Below are 23137 nucleotides of genomic sequence, written 5' to 3' on the forward strand. Positions count from 1 at the left end.
GGTTTAGTAAGGTACAAGCTACATTTAATGAAGCCTAGGCCTGTTTCTTTTTTAACAGAAATTCTGTCAAATGGCTTTAACCTACACATTGGCCTATGATTCGAATTAAGGCGCAAATAGCCTACTACAACAATAGCTGTATGGACAATTACAATGTTTTATTGCATGTCGGACACAAATACTGAATATTATTCGTTTTAAAAGATAATCATGTAATTCCATTGCTAAACAAATATAATAGGTCTACAGGATTTATTTGTGACGCCACATTGATAATGAAGTAGCCTGGCCAGCCGCTAGTGAGCGCTATGGATCCTCACTATCATCTGGAATTAAAGTGCCCAAGTCAGTAATACACCAGTGTCCCCGGACGACCGGTTTGTACATAAAACAACCTCCATTCAGGCTGTGCAGGCGTCGGTTGTCTCCTTTACTCGATTTAATGGATCCTCGGTGGGGGAAAAAAGGGGGGAAAACATGCGTGCTGCCTTAATAAAACAACATTTTCTGCCACCATGCTAGGCTAATGCTACTTTCTGTTGTGTACTGCATTCAACCAGGGGTGAACAATATACTCAACGTGCAACATCCGAAAATGGTGGTGTAAAATTTTGTTTTATTAAAGACAGTATGCATATTTTTTTTTCCCACGGAGGTGACATTGAGTCGAGTTAAGGAGGAAACCAACGCCTTTTTGCAGCCTGAATGGAGGATGTACCAACTGGTTGCCTCATTGAACAGCAGCTACATTTCACAATATTTAAAAATACATTAGCAGGGAAAACAGTTTGGAATGCAAATGACTACTGCTGAAAAGAGAAGGCTCTAATCTATCTGTATTTAGGCTACAAAAATATTTGATAAACTCCCACCCAGCACCCCTAAACATATATTTTTTTATGTAACTAGGCAAGTCAGTTAAGAACATCTTCTTATTTACAATAACAGCCAGGAACAGTGGGTTAACTGCCTTGTTCAAGGGCAGAACGACATATTTTTTCCTTGTCAGCTCGGGGATTTGATCTAGCAACCTTTTGTTTACCGGCCCAACACTTCAACCACTAGGCTACCTGCCTCCCCAAATCTCCACTAGGCCTTCCTGCAGCTATGCCTATACTGTTTTTCAGTAGGCCTATATATGGATACCATGGGTTCAGGATAGGCCTCTCACAAGATTGAATTTTATGTAGAAAACAAGCCATGACCCCACAGATAAAAAAAAAAATATATACTCCGGAGTAGAGAATAATGGTATATCCAGAGACCAGAAAGCTGAACAGATAAATATATTTTTGATATGCAGGAGGGGGGCGGGGTACCGCTAGTAATTTATAAATGCCTCATGAGCTTAGTCCAACTGCTGTACCCCAACTATAGTCCTATGCTTGTTTTATTCCTTTGTTTGTACACCATCAAACAGGCAAAGCGTTAAAACAGGGCTAAGATTGAATCCTACCACATTGGCTCTGACGCTCGTCAGATGTGGCAGGGCTTGCAAACTATTACAGACTACAAAGGGAAACCCAGCCACAAGCGGCCCAGTGATGCGAGCCTACTGGACGGGCTAAATGCCTTTTATGCTTGCTTCGAGGCAAACTACAGTGAAGCCTGCATGAGAGCACCAGCTGTTCTGGACAACTGTGTATTCACACTCTCCGTAGCCAATGTGAGTAAGACCTTTAAACAGGTCAACATTCACAAGGCCGCGGGCCAGACAGATTACCAGGACGTGTACTCGGAGCATGTGCGGACCAACTGGCAAGTGTCTTCACTGAAATTTTCAACCTCTCCCTGACCGAGTCTGTAATACCTACATGTTTCAAGCAGACCACCATATTGTCTGTGCCCAAGAAAGCGAAGGTAACCTACCTAAATGACTACCGCCCCGTAGCACTCACGTTGGTAGCCATGAAGTGCTTTGAAAGGCTGGTCATGGCTCACATCGACACCATCATCCCGGAAACCCTAAACCCATTCCAATTCGCATACCGCCCCAACAGATCCACAGATGATGCAATCTCAATCGCACTCCACACTGCCCTTTCCCACCTGGACAAAAGGAACACCTATGTGAGAATGCTTTTCATTGACTACAGATCAGCGTTCAACACTATAGTGCCCACAAAGCTCATCACTAAGCTAGGGACCCTGGGACTAAACACCTGCCTCTGCAACTGGATCCTGGATTTCCTGATGGGAAAAAAAGCCATATTTCAGACTGGCCAATAAAAAGAAAAGACCAAGATGGGCAAAAGAACACAGACACTGGACAGAGGAAGATTGGTCTGTCCATAACACTTTTTTCCAATCTAAGTTTGAGGTGTTCAGATCACAAAGAACAACATTCGTGAGACGCAGAAAAAATGAAAAGATGCTGGAGGAGCGCTTGACGCCATCTGTCAAGCATGGTGGAGGCAATGTGATGGTCTGGGGGTGCTTTGGTGGTTGTAAAGTCGAAGATTTGTACAAGGTAAAAGGGATCTTGAAGAAGGAAGGCTATCACTCCATTTTGCAATGCCATACCATAACCTGTGGACGGCGCTTCATTGGAGCCAATTTCCTCCTACAACAGGACAATGACCCAAAGCACAGCTCCAAAGTATGCAAGAACTATTTAGGGAAGAAGCAGTCAACTGGTATTCTGTCTATAATGGAGTGGCCAGTACAGTCACCGGATCTCAACCCTATTGAGCTGTTGTGGGAGCAGCTTGACCGTATGGTACTATAAGAATATTTTGAAGATAAATATACAGCGCAGAGACAGAGTACGAGAGGTCAAGAGGACGAGAAGTCAATATAATTAACGATCAATGGAAATAGTGTTTTTTCTGTAATAGGGAATTATGTATCAATAGGTCAGAGACATGGGAGGAATTTGTCTATACAGTGAGCCTGAAATAGGATACTTGTTATTTGGCCATTGGTCCAGTTGTACCGCAATGACTTCTAATTGGTCAACCACAGGCTAGGGCTGGGTTAAAAAACTAGATCCGGTCCCTTTGTTCTTGGGAGATAATCACAGGGGAGAACCACAGGAGAGAATCACTGGAGTGCATCACTGAGGACAGGGGAGAATGAAAATCTACTTCCAAGCATGATTTGTCCTATTTGAATAAACCTATTTTCCTCCCCCTGATTTGCTTTGGGGTCTGTGTTATTAAAGAATAACGTCAACTGCTAACAGTATGTAAGAAGTGCCCATCAAGCCAATCCAACTTGTGGGAGGTGCTTCAGGAAGCATAGGGTGAAATCTCTTCAGATTACCTCCACAAATTGACAACTAGAATGCTAAAGGTCTGCAAGGCTGTAATTGCTGCAAATGGAGGATTTTTGACGAAAGCAAAGTTTGAAGGACACAATTATTATTTAAATAGAAAAATCATTATTTATAACCTTGTCAACGTCTTGACTATATTTCCTATTCATTTTCCAACTCATTTCATGTATGTTTTCATGGAAAACAACGACATTTCTAAGTGACCCCAAACTTTTGAACAGTAGTGTAGGCTAATATCATTCTGGAAGCCTCTGGAAGGCCAAACTAAATGTTTTGGGTGGCCCTCGAACTCCGTTATAAATGTTTCAATCCAGGAGCAGAGAAACCTCAGCCCCCCAACCACCAGGAACTTGCGGACCAAGGCCAAGGGTGATAGAGGATTAGAGAGCCTGGACATCAGCCTGAAGGTCCAGGGGAGAACCATGGAGGAAAGGTAGATGGAGTTGGTCAACATGGTCCAGGTGATGATTGAGCACTGCAGGGAGATGAAGGAGAATATGGTGGAGCTGTGAGCAACCATGGAGCAGTAGAGAGTGGAGAAGGGCTCCCAACAGCTCACTGTAAGTTCGTGGTTGGGGATGTGGAGTATGTGGACTGTGGTGAGCATGTCTCTGCCATTGCTGTAATGTAATGTCCTTTATCAGTATGTTTCCATTGAATTCCTAATCCTTCAGTGTTCAAAGTTGTTGTATTATAATGAACAACATGTCTCTCCAATCATGCAGAACCTCAACAAAGTCCCTGCTGAAGCCATTGAGCTTCACAGAAAGACAGAAGTTAGCCTCACCTCTTCTGGGCCTCTTTTATCATCAAGGACTCTGTTTTGTTATTTATATTAAAACAGTATAGTAGTAGGTTATGGCCGGCTACAAATGTATTTATTGTCCTGCATGTCTGTTGCGAACATCCAAGGTGGGTGTCACATTCGTTTGAATGGACGGACCAAGGCTCAATGTGTGTTGAGTTCCACATCTTTTATTTAAGTGAAACTTTCAAACAAAAACAATAAACAAGCAACGAAACGTAAAGTAACGTAGTGCTACCTGCACATACACAAACAATATCCCACAAAGCAGGTGGGAACAGGGAACCCTTAAGTATGATCCCCAGTTAGAGACAACGAACATCAGCTGCCTCTAATTGGGAACCATACTAAGAGCACCAACATAGAAATGGAAAGACTAGAACACCCCCTAGTCACGCCCTGACCTACAACACCATAGAGAACCAAGGGCTCTCTATGGTCAGGGCGTGACAGTAGCCCCCCCAAAGGTGCGGACTCCGGCCGCAAAACCTGAAACCAAATGGGGAGGGTAGGGGGGGGTGACTAGTGTCGGTGGCGGCGCCGGTGCGGGTCGTAGCCCCCGTCCAGACCCCGGATCCGGCCATGGAGCTGGGTTGGCTGCCGTGCCTGGACTGGGCACCGGCACAGAGGAGGCTCCGGCCCTGGAGCGGGACTGGACACCGAGCGTGGACTGCGCACCGGCGTAGAGGAAAGCTCCAGCCCTGGAGCGGTACTGGACACCGTGCCTGGACTGGGCACCGGCGCAGAGGAAGGCTCCTGCCATGGAGCGGGACTGGACGCCGTGCCTGGACTGGGCACCGGCGCAGAAGAAGGCTCTGGCCATGGCACAGGCGCAGGAAGCTCCGGGCCGTGGACCGTCGCTGGAAGCTCCGGGCCGTGGACCGTTGCTGGAGTCTCCGGGCCGTTGACTGTCGCTGGAGGCTCCGGGATGTTGACCGTCGCGGGCTGGGGAGGCGCACAGGAGGCCTGGTGCGTGGAGCTGGTACAGGTTTCACCGGACTGATGACACACACTTCAAGGCGAGTGACGTACCGGGCTGGGGAGGCGCACTGGAGGCCTGGTGCGTGGAGCCGGTACAGGTTTCACCGGACTGATGACACACACTTCAAGGCGAGTGACGTACCGGGCTGGGGAGGCGCTCTGGAGGCCAGATGCGTGAAACCGGCACAGACTTCGCCAGACTGCTGACAGGCTCTTCAGGTCGAATGTTGAGCAGAACACACTTGACCAACATCTCTCTCCTCTCTCTCTCCCCCAACTTCTCCATCGCCTCCCTAACGGTCTGTGGCTCTTCCCTCTGCTCAGCCGACAGCTCCATGTGCCCATCCCCCCCGCAAAAAGAATCTTGGGGTTTCTGTGGCAGCGGACTGAAGACACACTCCTCATGGAGAGTGCGAAGAACCGGCACAGGATGTACCGGGCTGGGGAGGCGCACTGGAGGCCTGGTGTGTGGAGCTGGTACAGGTTTCACCGGACTGATGACACACACTTCAGGGCGAGTGCGGGGAGCTGGCACAGGACGTACCGAACTGGGGAGGCGCACTGGAGGCCAGATGCGTGAAACCGGCACAGACTTCACCAGACTGCTGACAGGCTCAGATGGCACCGGACTGGTGTCACGCTCTTCAGCACGTCTGTGCTGCAGCATAATCCTAGCCAACATCATTCTCCGATATCCCTCCTCACACTGCTCCATCGACTGCCAGGCGGGCTCTGGCTCTCTCCTTGGCTCGGCCGACCACCCCTCGTGCCCCCCCCAAAAAACTTGGGGTTTCTGTGGCTGCGGTCCCCGGCGTCGTCGCTGTCCTTCCTAATTTCCTGGCGACTCCTGCCAAGGAAGGGTCTCGCATCCTCCCATGATCTCTTCCCAGGTCCAACTCACTTTTCCCACCATTGCACGCTGCTTGGTCCTTGTTTGGTGGGATATTCTGTCACGTTCGTTTGAATGGCCGGACCAAGGCGCAGCGTGTGTTGAGTTCCACATCTTTTATTTAAGTGAAACTTTCAAACAATAAACAAGCAACGAAACGTAAAGTAACGTAGTGCTACCTGCACATACACAAACAATATCCCACAAAGCAGGTGGGAACAGGGAACCCTTAAGTATGATCCTCAATTAGAGACAACGAACATCAGCTGCCTCTAATTGGGAACCATACTAAGAGCACCAACATAGAAATGGAAAGACTAGAACACCCCCTAGTCACGTCCTGACCTACAACACCATAGAGAACCAAGGGCTCTCTATGGTCAGGGCGTGACAGTGGGACTGTAGCCTATTTTTCCCCCTTTGCAGAATGGGCCGACTAATCTACCAGCTCACATTTGTTGCCTATGTTTTAAACCTAGTGCTTTCTTGATTAATTATGAGCCTTGCCTTATTTGACAGCATTATTTGGAAGGATTTCATTGTTAGTGGGGAAAACAGGGCAGCGGGCCATGAGATATGCAGTTGTTGATATGTGAGTGGACACCTCCAACACCCGTTTTGCAGAGCCATATAGTTTGAGATTTTTTACCAAAAGCATTATGATGCAGCCATTATGATGCATTTTCATGACATCACATAATGGCATGGAAGCAGGTACAATTATGGGTAATGAAGTAATTAAAAAAATATATATCACTAAGATAATTTCGGCCCATGTGAGCCCAACGGCCAACATTTGGGGGTCTGGCTCATGGACTAATTTTACAGTTTCTAAATTGGCCTACAGATGCGTGCATCATATGCATTGTGACAGCACATATCCCAGGGATACCGGACACTTCAAAACACATATCAAATAGAAAATTAACAAAAATACAAAACACAGCAAAATATACAGGTACAGTAACTGCCAAAATAAAGGAAACGCTTGAGTAAATGAGGGATACAAAGTATATTGAAATCAGGTGCTTCCACAAAGGTGTTGGTCCTGAGTTAATTAAGCAATTAAAATCCCATGCTTAGGGTCATGTATAAAAATGCCCAACGGCCTATTATTTTGGCTACCATGACTGGAAGAAGAGATCTCAGTGACTTTGAAAGAGGGGTCTCAAAGGAGAATGGGGGCTTGTACACTTATGGGAGATTCTAAAGCTGTGCCTGAGACAGCGTTTTACACCACCATCAACAAAACACCAAATGGTGGAACTTCTCGTGGAAGAATGGTGTCACATTCCTCCAATATAGTTCCAGACACTTGTAGAATCTATGCCAAGGTGAATTTAAGAGGGTTTAGGTCAATCCATTTCAATTCCAGTCAATTCAGGAAGTGCACTGAAATTCTGATTTGAATTCCTGTTCTCTTCAGTGCTTTTTAAAGAGTCAAATTTGGTTTACTTTATTTGCTGGAATTTTAATGGAATTCACCCCAACCCTGGCATTGAAGGTATTCTGGTGGCTCATGGTGGCCCAATTAAGACGTTATGTTTGTGTTTCCTCCTTCTACACAATTATAGAAGGAGATCCCACCACAGTTGTGGCTTACGGTATTATGATATATATTTTGTGTGAAGTATCAGGTAAACCACAATCATGGAGTCTACTACGTATACTCCCTCGTCGGCGCTCAAAGTCACCCGTCTGCTCATTATTACACACACCTGTCACCATCGTTACGCGCACCAGCGCCTCATCAGACTCACCTGGACGCCATCACCTGCCTGATTACTTTCCCTATATATGTCACTCTCTTTGGTTCTTTCTCTAGGCATTGTTTCTATTCTAGTATTCATGTCTGTATGCTACCCGTGTTTCGGTCTATGTTTATTTATTAAATACACTCCTTGAACTTGCTTCCCGACTCCCAGCTTACACGTTACAGAATAACGCCTCACCAAAAGGAAGCATCATGGAGTGTTGATTTTTTTGGGGGGTTTAGTGTAGGCAATGTCAGGTCCGGGTGTCGCTCGCTACTGGGGGTGCCTCGGCCGGCTCGCCAGGCTGCCGCGCCTCAGCAGAAGAGACCGGCCTGGTCCCCAGGACCGTCCATCTGGTCGACGTCCTGCGGCTGGAGCCGCGCGTCAGAGAGGGGGTACTGTCACGAATACTCCCTGTCTGGCGCTCAAGGTCACCCGTCTGCTCATTATTACGCACACCTGTCACCATCGTTACGTGCACTAGCACCTCATCAGACTCACCTGGACGCCATCACCTGCCTGATTACTTTCCCTATATATGTCACTCCCTTTGGTTCTTTCCCTAGGTGTTGTTTCTATTCCAGTGTTCATGTCTGTATGCTACCCGTGTTCTTTGTTTTTGTTCCATGTTCATTTGTTTATTAAATACACTCCCTGAACTTGCTTCCCGACTCCTAGCGTACACGTTACAGGAGTCAACAATTATTCCTCGCCATTAAGTGAATAATGACGTTCTCCCTTGTTGTTTTCTTAGTCTAATAGCTTAGAGGGGTCTCGGCTGACCAAAGGGCTCTATGCCATTGACTAAAAGAAAGAGTGAAGGATGAGACAAAGGTCACAGTGACTGGGTGAAGGAAGAGATTGAAATGAAGGGGCGAAAAATAAAGTGTAATGGGAACAAGAGGTGAGATATAGAGAAGAGTCATTCATGGTTGTGGCAGAATTATTTTGTTTCTTAGAGCATGACTTTATGCAGTAACAGGTAGAGTACACTAGTCCATGTTCTGTTGGGGACTTGAGGCAGTGAGATTGATAAATGTACAATTTGTCATTTTGGACTTTTGGCACTAAGTTGACACCGGTGGCAGTGAGAGTAATTGCATGCTTGCACCGAATGCGCTAAAGCTTGCTGCATGCTTCTCCGTCAATGGTTTGCCCATATATCATGACAAAATGTGGTTAATAACCCATGGAGCTCTTTATGCCTTGGAAGCAGTGAGGGAGTAGCTGTTTATGAACTGATTACTTTATTACTAACCCGGAGCGTGGTGTAACAGGCAGGCAGCTGCAGCTGCACTCAACGTGTGTATCGGGGTGCATTCCAATACTCGAACAATGTTACCGAACGGTACTCAAGTGCTACATCACCTGGTGGCGTGTATGTGTAATGACGTTAATACCACATTACCACATTCCACCCCTCTTAAGATTTCATTATAAACTGGGTAGTTTGAGGCCTGACAGCCGTGGTATATCTGAGCGTATACCACGGGTATGACAAAACATGTATTTTTACTGCTCTAATTACGTTGGTAACACGTTTATAATGTCAATAAGGCACCTCGGGGGTTTGTGGTATATGGCCAATATACCACGGCTAAGGGCTGTACCCAGGCACTCCGCGTTGCGTCGTGCATAAGAACAGCCATTAGCCGTGGTGTACTGGCCATATACCACACCCCCTCGGGCCTTATTGCTTAAATATAACATCTTCAAGAATAAACCCTTTTTAGGATGTACATGTACAACACAAGACATTCCATATACTCTTCTATTGCGTTAATGAACTAATTATGAAATAAAGTTCCATTAACATCCTTTTAAACTTGTTATGTACTCTACTGATCTAAACAAGTCAGTGTAAACAATAAACCTTATGTCACAGTTTTTTTTTCTTCTTGTTCAGATTTCAAAGCCTTTTAAGCGGCTTGGAAGCTTTGCATGCCTCTGTGAACGACGAACATGAGGGGTAGTGTTCGTTCTCAACGGTGGAAAAGCCACCAGCTGGTTCTGAGCCGGGTTCAGAGTATCTGACTCTGGGTTTTTCTCTTGGTCACCTTTTTCCTCTGTTACAGTCTCTGTCTGTGGAACGTACACCACAGAAGCACTTGGATAGCAAGAGAACAGCCTGTCCTTTGCCATCACAACTGGTAACTCACTTGTTGTTCCATCCAGTCTGGAAAGAATCTGATCAACATATCTCCCAACATTACCTTGTAGGAAACAGCACCAGTCACTGAGTCTATGAATCCAGAAAGCCATTTTGGCTCATGACTGAAATTTCCGGCAAGGACAGGGTCCCCCTTTCCAAAACTTCGGCCCTTGGCATGTTTGTCATGGTTCTCTTTCTGTTTGTTTTGTTTGCGTTCAACTTTTCTTTTCAGGTCTGGATAGAATAGGTCCAGTGTGGAGCGTAGTCTACGACCTAATAACAACTCAGCAGGAGAAAGTCCTGTTGTGGATTGATGTGTTATTCTGTAGCTGAACAGAACACGTGACACTTTTGCTGATTTGCTCCCTTCTGCACTTTTCATAATTTCGTCGAATGTCTGTACTACGCATTCCGCCAGTCCATTTGAAGATGGATGATATGGAGCAGATGTCACATGCACAATACCGTTGTTTCTGAAGAATTCTTGTGTTTCTGTACTCACGAAATAGGTGGCATTGTCGCTCCACGCCATCTCAGGTATCCCTTGGTTGTTAAAGCTTGGTCGTAGCTCATCTATAGTAGTGGATGAAGCAGAACTAACAGGATACACATCCATCCATTTGGAATGTGCATCAATGATTATCAGGAACATTTTCCCCATGAATGGCCCTGCGTAATCTATGTGCAATATTCTCCAAGTTTTCTCTGTAAACTCCCAAGGGAGCTGCTACTGGTGCCTTTCTGTGTTCCTGACACGTGTTACATGTCTTGACTAGATTCTCTATCTCCTGATCTAGTTTTGGCCACCATAAGTAACTCCTAGCCAACGCTTTCATACATGAGACCCTAGGGTGACTCTGATGTAGTTGCTGTAGGATAGCCTGACAATCACTGGTGCTCCCCACAAAACGCAACTATCCTGTACGCTCAACTCTGTTTTCCTGACATTGGTTTTCCTGACACTGGTGTGAATTCAGTCCCTTCTGTTTGTTGTGGCCATCCCCTTACCACATGTTCTCTAACTCTAGACAGTATCGTATCTTTACCTGTCCAGGATATCACTTACTCTGCAGTGACGAGTGCCGTGTCTGTGTCCACGAACATTAGCACTCTGTCCTCTCTTGAGCTGTTATAATGGGCATGTACTGCAGTGGAAGACGGCTCAAGGCATCTGCATTCCCATGGTACTTTCCTGCCTCGAAAACGACGCCATACTCGTAAGCCCTCCACGTCACTGTCCACCTCTGGATTCCCGCTGACAACATCTGTGGAACTGCCTTCGTTTCATTGAAAAGAGACAGTAAAGGTTTATGATCTGTGCGTACGGTAAACTTCCTGACATATATGTATTTATGGAACCTCTGAACCCCAAACATTACTGCTAACCCCTCTTTGTCTAATTGGGAATAGTTATTTCCTGCTGGGTTAAGAGTTCTCGACATCAACCCTATTAGTCGCTCAGTTCCGTCCTTGTCACCAGAATTTTCAATCCCAATGATGATAACTAACAATTATTTGAAGCTTTGACCAATCCCCGAGGTTTGTAAGACCCTGGGTTTAATAATAGGTTCGTACAGTTTATTCACGAGAACGTTCTAAAGTCCATAATACAAAGACATCCATTTTATAACTCACTCCCTACTTACGCACATACCTCCACACAAACAGTTGATAGCCTACGCACATACATACACACGAACAGTAGGTGGAATGTATCCTTCCTCATGGTTCTCACCACTGTTTATCATTACCAAACTGGCAGTTCCATTCCCCCGAGATTAGAGGGACCTTGACAGGACTCCCTGTCCTGCCGTAGGTTTCTCAGAGTTCTAGCCAGGTCAGGTCATACACAGTTGAATTGTTCTCGGTATATTCTTAGTCACACACACACACACATTTCTACTTGTCTCGACCAAACCTTATTAGACTGAAGTTTATCATTCTAATTCATTATACATGTTACAGAATCGAATGATTACTAATAGTTACGTTTGTCTAATTATTCATTATATATGTTACATAATGTCATAATTACGTTTCAGGGTGGAATTGTTTAGTCATTACCTTTAAGCATATAAATTCCCTTATCAGTCCTGCATACGGTATGACAGATCTCCCCCTACCCCGTAGGGTGACGCATCACACAAGAGAATCGTAGTGAACCAACACAACCGATGACTGCATCAGTTTCTTTGATTCTACAAACGAAGTCCAAACTGCCACTTTGTCTCTTTTTACGCAGCAGTGTAAGAAGAGGTGCTAACACTTGACACGTTTGGCAAGAACCTGTTATAATAGTTTAGCAGTCCCAGGTTAAGGTTTTAACTCAGTCACATTTTTAGGAGCAGGTGCGTTCTGGATTGCTTGTACCCTGTCATTGAGCGGATGGGCACCCATGGCGTCCACTCTGTGTCCTAGGAACACTGCCTTGTTCCCCATGAAGGTACACTTCCTCCGCTTGAGACGTAAGCCCGCACTCTCCAATCTCTGTAGTATCTCAGTCATCGTGCTCAGATGCTCCTGGTCACTCCTCCCCGTCACCAGGATGTCATCAAAGGAAATGGCAACATATGGAATCCCTTGAAGTACGCCCTCAATTGCCCTCTGAAAAATAGCAGGACTGCTGGAGACACCAAAAGGTAAACGTTTATACATAAACAACCCCTTGTGTGTTTACTGTACAATACATCTTAGATTCCTCATCCAGAGTGACCTGATGAAATGCATGGCTCATATCTAACTTTGTGAACTTCTGTCCACCAGCCAGATTTGCAAATAGATCCTCTGTTTCTGGAACTGGATACTGCTCTGACTAGGATAGTCCGTTAACAGTTTGTAATCCCCACAGTTTCTCACAAAATTGTCAGGTTTCAAAACAGGCACTATGGTAGCTACCCATTCTGAGAATTTGACTGGTTCGATAATGTCCTCTTTCAAGAGACGGTCAATCTCTGCCTCTAACTTTGACTTCATGGCCTAAGGCACATGTGTTGGTTTGTAAGACCTTGGTTTGTCCTTCTTGTCTACATAGATTTTAGCTGGGGAGCTGTTCAATGTTCCAGGTTCCTCTTTGAACACATTCTCATGCTTTGTCAACACCTCTTCCAATGTCCACTGTTGACCCTCATCAATCTGATTTACTGTTCCCCAGTCTAATTTCATTTATTTTATCCAGCCCTGATGTAGAAGGCTTGGTCCGGTGCCTGATACGACTACTACAGGTAGCTGAGTCAGTGTCTCTGTGCTGCACAGTTACATTAGCTGCCCCTATTGGGTCTAGTCTCTCACCTGTGTACGTTTTGAGATGCACAGAACAAGTTATTAAGTCTGGAATTTTTGCACTGTCCCACAACTCTGTTGATTATGGTTAAACTGCACCCTGTATCCACTTCAAACTCTGATTCATTGACCTTAAATTTCAATGTGATAGGAGCCACTTTTGGTATGTTATCTGACATGATGTACATTGTAAACATATCCTCTTCTTCCTCTTTGTTTTGTTCAGCTTCCCCACTGATGTGATGTGTCCCATACATTTTTTGCTCATTTTTCTTGCTTTTGCTTCCCTCCCCCTTTTTGTTTGGAACTTTCTGCAGGGGATTTAGCCCTACGTGCTTGTTTTATATGTCCTTGTTTGCCACACTTATGGCACTTTTCATCCTGAAAACAGCACTCACTTGCCATGTGATCACCTTGACATCTGTAACATACTTTCACGTATTCACCTCGTGCTGGTTTCTCTCTCTGACGTATGCCTAGCTTGTGCACACTTCCAAGTCACAATAGCACTGTCCACACATTTTCCCTGGGATTTCTTTGACATCCTTGTTGGCAGTGTCCATTGCTTGAGCAAGGAACAATGCTGTATCAAAAGTATGTCCAGTCTCAGATAATAACTTCAGTTGGATCCAGTCATTATTTAAAAAGCCATATTGTACCCTTACAGAGAAATACACATGTCGTAGCCGAGGCACTTTCAAGGCGGCATATTCCATATGTCTGAAAAGGTTATCGGTTAGATGTAAAATTGTGCGATTAAGACCGTCAATTAATTACAGATGTCTTGATTTAACTTAGATTAATTCTGACTATTTTGAGGAAGTGTATACTGGGTATGTTGTTGCTAAGGCGTCTTAAGACAGACAGTAATATTGATGCTTTTTTCAGTTTTTCAGCAAAGGTCTTTTAAAGGAGTATGCCAGGCACAGACGTTCACTTAGCCTCTGCTAGGAGCAAACCGAGCCTAGTATGCGTGCACCTTTAATCTCATGCGCCATACTCTAGAAGCGTGCTAGACTAACAGGGCTGTCCGATGAGGCGATTGGAAGATGACGGAAACTGAGGTTTTGTTTGAAACTGCTGGTGAGTCGGGTGAAGCTAATAGTACAGAAAGTGAGAATGAGTGGGTTACAGTGGCGAAGAAAAAGGGAAACAGGAGAAGTAAAGCTGTGGTGGACCATAGGAAACTCCTAGACTCGTTTTGGATCAATGCTACTTGGGAAATCTGTTTAATGTCTTGAGGAAAATCTGGAATGTGTTGGAGGAAAGTGTGGAGTCGGTGAGAGTCACAAGAAGTGATCTTATTTCAATTTTTTTTGTGTCTGCAGAGCAGAAGAAGCGTGTTTTAAAAGATACCGGAGTGGAATGTTTCCTGTACGGAGTTTTGTGGCAAGGTGCCTATCAAGGGGGTTATTTCTGGGGTGGCTCAAGAAATAAAGTCAGAGGATATTACTGAAGACATCGATGGAGTGGTTGGTGCACGTCAACTGACCTGTATGTTGGATGGAGAAAATAAATGAACTTCATCCATGCTACTGTTCTTTGATGAAGAGTCTCTCACCTTCTCATATAAAGTTAGGATTCATGAGATACCCTGTAAGAGCTTTTGTGTACAAGCCCCTTCAGTGTCATAAATGTAAAAGATTTGGTCATGTGTCAAGTGTGTGCCGGAGGGAAGAGTATCGTATGCCAGATGAGGTGAAATGCTGCAACTGTGGAGGTGAACATGCGCCTGAATTCCTGGAGTGCCCTGTTAAAGTGAAGGAGAATGAGGTGGTAAGGAGTGTCCAGCGTGTCTCCTGTCTGGAGTTTGTGAGAAGATGGGAAGGAACGAGTGGCGGTGAAGAAACAATGGTAGTACAGCCACCATGACCAGTGAAGGTTTCTCATCAACCGAGGGATAGTGAATTGCTACATGTTAAAAAGGTGAGATTTTGTATTATTTATTGCAATGGTCATAAACTGTACAGCACAAGCGAAGAAGAAGTCTACAAAAATTGGAATCATTGTGAACGCTGCTGAAAGTTTTTGGGGGTCTTTGTGATAGTGCTAAGAAATCCTATCGGTGAATGTTCGGCCATAATGTGATGGCGGAACATTCACCGATATAATTTCTTAGCCCTTGAGCTTGTGTAGGGATGTATATTGGAGTGGACTGTGATTGAAGAAGTGGGATGGGTTTTTCTTAGTTGACGTGTTTAATTTTGTATGATGTCGTTTTCCCCCTTTCCCGTAATGTTTTTTTTTGTTTCCTATTCAATACCCCACCCAACTGGTGGCGATAATGCACCATTAACATTGGATGCCAACAGTCGTTAAACCCCATCAAAGAAGAAGAAGGGCTGTCTGACGGTGTGCCTGCTCAGAATTGCATGAACTCCCCGTTGACGTCACGGAGGGAAATGTTTGGACTCTAGTGGAGCAGAATTGATAGCAGTGACAAAAAACATGTATTTCTACAGTAGAATGTAATCTCGATATGCTGTATCTGTGTTCTCACTTTCCCAACAACTTTAATATTTTTTGCTGTGGAGTTGTATATGCAAACATTAGCGCTAGCACCAAGTACCTCATTCACTGGGTTTCCATTATCTTCCATAACGACAAAGACAGATTCCACAGCCACAAAGTAAAAATTGCCTACAAAAATGTACTTTTTGGTCTTAATTTAAGGTTAGGCATAGGCTAGCAGTGTGGTTAAGGTTAGGCTTAGTAGCCGACTGATGCTTGATTGTATTGAAATTCTGAAGTCTATTCAGTTTATATCGTAAATTGAAACAAATTCATTTGGCCATAACCTATGGATTTCATATGAGTGGGAATACAGATACGGATCTGTTGGTCACAGAAACCTTTAAAAAAGGTAGGGGCATGGATCAGAAAACCAGTCAGTATCTAGTGTGACCACCATTTGCTTCATGCAACGCGACACATCTCCTTCACATAGATTTGATCAGGCTGTTGATTGTGGCCTGTGGAATGTTGTCCCACTCCTCTTCAATGGCCGTGCGAAGTTGCTGGATATTGGCGGGAACTGGAACATACTGTCGTACACGTAGATCCAGAGTATTCCAAACATGCTCAATGGGTTACATGTCTGGTGAGTATGCAGGCCATGGAAGAACTGGGATATTTTCAGCTTCCAGGAATTGTGTACAGATCCTTGCAGCATGGGGTCGTACATTATCATGCTGATACATAAGGTGATGGCAACGGATGAATGGCACGACAATGGGCCTCAGGATCTTGTCACGTATCTCTGTGCATTGAAATTGCCAATAATAAAATGCAGTTGTGTTCAATGTCCGTAGCTTATAACTGCCCATACCATAACCCCACCGCCACCACGGGGCACTATGTTTACAACGTTGATATCAGCAAACCGCTCGTCCACACAATGCCATGCAGGCGTCTGCCATCTGCCCGGTACAGTTGAAACCGGGATTCATCCCTGAAGAGCACACCTTTCCAGTGCGCCAGTGGCCATCGAAGGTGAGCATTTGCCCACGTAAGTCGGTTACAATGCCAAACTGCAGTCAGGTCAAGATCCTGGTGAGTACGACGAGCACGCAGATGAGCTCCCTGAGGCGTTTCTGATAGTTTGTGCAGAAATTATTTGGTTGTGCAAACCCACAGTTTCATCAGCTGTCCGGGGGGCTGGTCTCAGATGATCCTGCAGGTGAAGAAGCTGGATGTGGAGGTGATGGGCTGACGTGGTTATACGTGGTGTGAGGACGGTTGGACATAAACGACGTTGGAGTGGTTTATGGCTTATGAAATTAACATTCAATTCTCTGGCAACAGCTCTGGTGGACATTCCTGCAGTCAGCATGCTCCCTCAAAACTTGAGACATCAGTAAACGTGTCTATAAAAATGTGGTCAGACGAAGCAGATGCTAAACTACAGGACAGTTATGCTAGCGCATACTGGAATATGTTCTGGGATTCTTGCGATGACATTGATGAGTACACCACATCAGTCACTGGCTTAATCAATACGTGCATCGAGGACGTCATCCCCACAGTGACTGTACGTACATGCCCCAACCAGAAGCCATGGATTACAGGCAACATTCGCACAGAGCTAAAGAGCAGAGCTGCCGCTTTCAAGGAGCAGGACTCTAACCTGGAAGCTTATTTGAAATCCCGCTATGCCCTCCGACGAACCATCAAACAGGCAAAGCGTCATTACAGGACTAAGATCGAATCGTACTACACCGGCTCCGACGTTCGTCGGATGTGGCAGGGCTTCAACACCATAGTGGCCTCAAAGCGCATCACTAAGCTAAGGACCCTGGAACTAAACACCTCTCTCTGCAACTGGATCCTAGACATCCTGACGGGCCGCCCCAGGTGGTAAGGGTAGGTAACAACACATCCGCCACGCTGATCCTCAACACGGGGGCCCCTTAGGGGTGCGTGCTCAGTCTGCACTCCCTGTTCACCCATGACTGCACGGCCAGGCACAATTCCAACACCATCATTAAGTTGTTTGATGAGACAACAGTGGTAGGCCTGATCACCGACAACGATGAGACCTGACCGTGTGGTGCAAGGACAACAACCTCTCTCTCAACGTGATCAAGACAAAGGAGATGATTGTGGACTACAGGAAAAAGAGGACCGAGCACGCCCCCATTCTCATCGACGTGGCTGTAATGGAGCAGGTTGAGAGCTTCAAGTTCCTTGGCACGACAAAACCTATTCCCCCTCAGGAGGAAAAGATTTGGCATGGGTCCTCAGATTCTCAAAAGGTTTTACAGCTGCACCATCGAGAGCATCCTGACAGGTTGCATCACTGCCTGGTATGGCAACTTCTCGGCCTCCGACCGCAAGGCACTACAGAGGGTAGCGCGTACGGCCCAGTACATCCCCAGGGCCAAGCTTCCTGCCCTCCAGGACCTCTATACCAGGCGGTGTCAGAGGAAGGCCCTAAAAATTGTCAAAGACTCCAGCCACCCTAGTCATAGACTGTTCTCTCTGCTACCGCACGGCAAGCGGTACCGGAGCGCCAAGTCTAGGTCCAAGAGGCTTCTAAACAGCTTCTACCCCCAAGCCATAAGACTCTTGTACAGCTAATCAAATTGCTACCCAGACTATTTGCACCCCCCTACACTGCTGCTACTCTCTGTTATTATCTACGCATAGCCACTTTAATACCCAACCTGCATGTACATAATTACCTCAATTACCTCGACACCGGTACCATTGACTCTGAACCGGTATCCCCTGTATATAGCGCCGCTATTATTATTTACTGCTGCTCCTTAATTATTTGTTTTTCTTATCTCTTACTTTTTTTGTTTTTATTTTCTTAAGACTGCATTGTTGGTTAAGGGCTTGTAAGTAAGCATTTCACTGTAAGGTACCGAATACCTGTTGTATTCAGCGCATGTGACAAATAACATGGGATTTTTTTTTGGAACTGTCGTCGAACTCGGAATTCCAAGTCGGAAAAGATTTAACCTCGTTTTTTTCGAGTACCCAGTTGTTTTGAATGCACCACTAGGGCCCCGACTTCTCCGACCTGAAGATGACTGACGTCACGATCTGACATCGTTTTTTTCTGAGTTCCTAGTTGTCTTGAAAGCGCTGTACCGCTTGCCATCAACTACGCATGTCCATTCTGGAGTGTTTGTTTACTTGCGTTGTATGTGCGTGCGACTGCTTTCCCAGGCTTTTGCATAACATTGTTTTAAGGTTTAAACCTTATTCTGCCGATATGGCAGCCACAGCACCGAACCCGGAGGATTCGAACAGAAGCAGCGGCAGTGGATCCAGCCCACCCACTGTACTCGCGGGGGATGGGGATTCAGAGGAGGCCGAAGATTTTACATCTTCAACCCACTGCTCAGAGCTGTCTCGTCGGCAGAATGAGCAGAGGAAGACCGGGTTGTTCTGCGATGTGACATTGGCCTTCAGTAGCGGGGCAGCCAGCGAAAGGGTTCAAAGTTGCGAGTTCACGGCCCACCGTTCGGTTCTGGCTGCATCTACGGACTATTTCACCCCTCTACTGGGGGGGCAATTTTCCGAGTCGCTGTCCGGTCGGGTGGATATGAAAGAATGGAGCTCTGAAACGGGGCCCGACCCAGAGACAGTGGAAAGCGTCATACAGTTCATGTACACCGGTGAAATACGAGTGAGCACCGCCAACGTTCACGAAGTATTGGAACTAGCTGACAGGTAATTCGTAATACATATTGCAGTAGTTAGCTATATATCGGGTAGCACTAACTTACTGTTTGTATAGCTAAAAGTAGTCGCCAAAATAGGCAACCGCCATTTGTTATTGGTGGTTTACTGTAAACACACAGTTTTCCTATTAAAATGATTGCCTAAAGCTGTCCTTTCATCGTTGTTCAATTTGTGCCTTAACAAGCAAACATAGCTAGATATTTTAGTTTCACATTGAGTCAATTGTCAAAGCCGGAAAAGACACTTGCCCCAACCCCCTTTCAAATGTATTGGGTGCAATGAAGGCTATGTTGCAGGATTGGCTCACCAAGCAGAACAAGTGGTGGGATGCGTTGGTTTGGGGAAAATTCTAGTTTCTAAGCTTTGACAATTCCAATGCTCTATTATAGGTCTATATGTAGGCTATTATGATTTTATTTAAATAAAGCATGTATAACCACTACCAGATGCATATATACATTGATATGGCTCCAACCACTACTGGTAGTCTGAGTGCTATGTTGGTAAAGGTTGAATAAATGTGATGCTTCATTAGTACATTGACTGTTTCAGGTTCCTGCTGGTGCAGCTGAAAGACTTTTGCGGTGAGTTCCTGAAGAAGAAGCTGAGCCTGGCTAACTGTGTAGCGGTGCACAGCCTGGCCCACATGTACACGCTGGACCAGCTTGCCCTGCGTGCTGCTGACATGATCAGACGCAACTTCCACAAGGTCATCCAGGACGAAGAATTCTACACGCTCCCCTTCCACCTGGTGCGGGACTGGCTGTCCGACGCCGAGATCACCGTGGACTCGGAGGAGGTGCTCTTCGACGCTATCGTCAAATGGGTACAGCGCAACGCTGAGGAGCGAGAGAAGAATTTTGAGGAGCTGTTTCGTCTCCTCCGGCTTCCCCAGATCATGCCCACCTACCTGACCCAGGTGGTCAAGAAGGAGCCCCTGGTGGCCAACAACGCCGCCTGCTTGCTGCTGGTGTCTGAGGCCGTGGAGGGCCACGCCATTCGCTTTGAGAACCTCAAGTCAGTCGATCTAGAGTTCTGGGCGTCACACATGGCAGCCTTCCAGCCGCGCTTCGGTCAGAACATGGACGTGATCATGGTGGTGGGCGGGGTGTCTGAGGGCGGCGACTACTTGAGTGAGTGCGTGGGCTACTTTGTGTACGAGGACCGCTGGGTCAACTTGCCCCACATCCACAACCACCTGGATGGCCACGCCATCGCCACCACGGACTCCCACGTTTACGTAGCAGGCTCCATGGAACCGGGCTTCGCCAAGACCGTGGAGCGTTACAACCCCAACCGCAACACCTGGGAACAGGTGAGTAACCTGACCACACGCAAGCACTCCTTCGGCCTCACCTGCATCAAGAACATCCTGTACAGCATCGGCGGCCACGGCAACTTCAGCCCGGGCTTCAAGGACGTGAGCGTGTACGAGCCCGAGCAGGACAAGTGGCACAACCTTGAGTCGGCGCCCAAGATCCTGCGCGACGTGAAGGCGGTGAGCGTGGAGGATCGCTACGTGTATGTGACGGCGCGCACGCCCGTGGACACGGACAACGAGGACGGGCTGAAGACTGTGACCACGCGCTACGACACCGAGAGCCACCAGTGGCAGGAGGTGGACTCCCTGCCGCTCATAGACAACTACTGTGTGTTCCAGATGGCGGTGGCGCCCACCAACTTCTACCACACGGCCTCCTGCTGCCCCAAGAGCTATGCCGTGCAGGACGAGACCGCAAAGCAGAAGATCAGTGCTCGCATTTCGGACGACATCCTGGAGAGCCTGCCGCCTGAGGTCACCAGCATCGAGGGCACCGCCATCTGCTACCTGGGCGACGACGTGTTCGTGATCGGCGGCTGGAAGAACAGCGACGACGTGGACAAGCAGTACCGCAAGGAGGCCTACCGCTACTGCGGTGAGCGGAAACGCTGGATGCTGCTGCCGCCCATGCCCCAGCCGCGCTGCCGCGCCACCGCCTGCCACGTACGCATCCCCTACCGCTTCCTGTACGGCTGCCAGCGCTACCCTATGCCACAGAACCTGGCGCGGCAGCGGGACCGCATGCAGCAGATGCAGCAGCTCCACCGCCGCACCCTCACCCTGCGCAGGCAGCTGCAGTCGCAGATCGAGTGCTGAACTCCATTCCGTCCTCCCACAAGCGGCAGCGTTTCAGTGTCCGATTCCCATTCTCCTTTCAGTACTGTCCCTCCTGTCTAATATGCAGTTTGTTGATATTGCCACGCTTTTTTTGGTTGCTTCTAATTGTTTGGCTCAGGTTTGTAGAAAGATGAGAGAAAGTGTCTGTGGCAGTTGTATGTGACAATTAGCGTAGAATAAACGTATGACCAGACAATGGAATGATACGCCATGTAAAAAGGACATTATTTATGTGTGCTTTTGGCCTTACTTAAAATATGCCTTCTCTTAATCCTCTCTTAATATATGCTTTAGAGAAGCGTTTCCCAAACTTGGTCCTGAGGAACCCAAGGTGTGCACATTTTGGTTTTTGCCCTCGCACTACACAGCTGATTCAAATAATCGAAGCTTGATGACGAGTTGATTATTTGAATCAGTTGTGTAGTGCAGTGGAGGCTGCTGAGGGGAGGACGGCTCATAATAATGGCCGGAACGGAGCGATGGAATGGCATCAAACACCTGGAAACCTTGTTTGAGTTATTTGATACCATTCCACTAATTCCGCGCTCCAGCCTTTACCACAAGCCCGTCCTCCCCAATTAAAGTGCCACCAACCTCCTGTGGTGTATTGCTGGGGCTAAAAACCAAATGTGCACCTGAGGACCGAGTTTGTGCAAACACTGCTTTAAAGTCTAGACGCAGCAATGCTCTAGTGTCAGCCTCTTAGTGCTATCGTGCCAACTCAGTTGCTGTCAATGCATGACGAGTTGATCTGGGACCAGGCTAGCAATGCTCCATTCTAGCTTGGAAATGGGAGTTCCTGTCCAACTAAATTAGACACATGCCAGATCTTCCAACTCCTGATTAGGTATTTAACATATCTGCTAACCACATCACATGCTATAGCAATCTCATGCCCAACTGCACAGTCGATGACGTGGCACGGAAACTATTGGTTGATGCAATGCAACACTTTCGCTTGTAGTCGGCCAGGAACTCGACCTTAGACTGACATTCCATTTGACACTGTGATGGTTCCCATGACAACCTTTACGTGCCGGCTTTGGTGAGATGCTACGGCCCACACAAAGGGGAAGGTTTTTAAAGATTTGCTTTAATGTACATCTATTGAGTGCATTGTATAGACATGCTACTCCTTTCAGTTTTAGGCTACTCCTTTCGCTTGCTTCATTACAATCTTCGGCCTGTTTCCTCCATGGCTTTGTTTTGCACTATGTATATGTGTTATGATAGTTCAATATGTTCTGTACCATTTGAATGTTGGAAAGAGACTCCTTACACCAGATTTTTTTTGTGTTGTTTAAATATGCACTGTAAATAATAGGAGAGGAACAAAAAGCACTTCATTTTGGAAAGTCTCAATCTATTTTTGACCGGTTGGATCTGGTTTTGTTTTTTGTTTCTGTGTCAAAAGAGAGCTATAAAATTATAGGTGGAGCAGAATAATAATTTAAGGGAACAAGTGTCCTCTGTAACTTGGGCCCAATGATATCTACAGTAACTTAATGTTTTCTCAGGAGTCATTGAGAGCACTCCTTTCTCCATTCCATTCAATTGTGACATTCCTAAAGCACGGTTAATTGCACTTGAGTAAGCCTATCTACTTTGCCCGCTTATAAAAGTGGTCAACTGAACTGCCCTACCAAG

The 23137-nt window shown here is 46.4% G+C and overlaps 1 protein-coding gene across 1 annotated transcript; it reads left to right on the plus strand.

Annotated features, from left to right (window-relative positions):
• Positions 1-18730: 18730 nt before the first annotated feature.
• Positions 18731-21696, plus strand: klhl11 (kelch-like family member 11). The gene is made up of 2 exons (XM_029710713.1): positions 18731-19320; positions 19885-21696. Exons 1-2 carry the CDS (start codon positions 18755-18757, stop codon positions 21467-21469), a joined length of 2151 nt encoding a protein of 716 aa, XP_029566573.1. The 5' UTR covers positions 18731-18754; the 3' UTR covers positions 21470-21696.
• The last annotated feature ends 1441 nt before the right edge of the window (positions 21697-23137 follow it).

The sequence above is a fragment of the Salmo trutta genome, chromosome 2 (assembly GCF_901001165.1).
Source record: "Salmo trutta chromosome 2, fSalTru1.1, whole genome shotgun sequence".
Classification (NCBI taxonomy): domain Eukaryota; kingdom Metazoa; phylum Chordata; class Actinopteri; order Salmoniformes; family Salmonidae; genus Salmo; species Salmo trutta.

What these genes read in the sequence shown, in the direction of transcription:
- klhl11 (XM_029710713.1), top strand. Translation starts at nt 18,755, where the DNA reads ATGTCCATTCTGGAGTGTTTGTTTACTTGCGTTGTATGTGCGTGCGAC. An exon ending in GTATTGGAACTAGCTGACAG is followed by an intron (nt 19,321 to 19,884) that starts GTAATTCGTAAT and finishes TGACTGTTTCAG; the next exon opens with GTTCCTGCTGGTGCAGCTGA.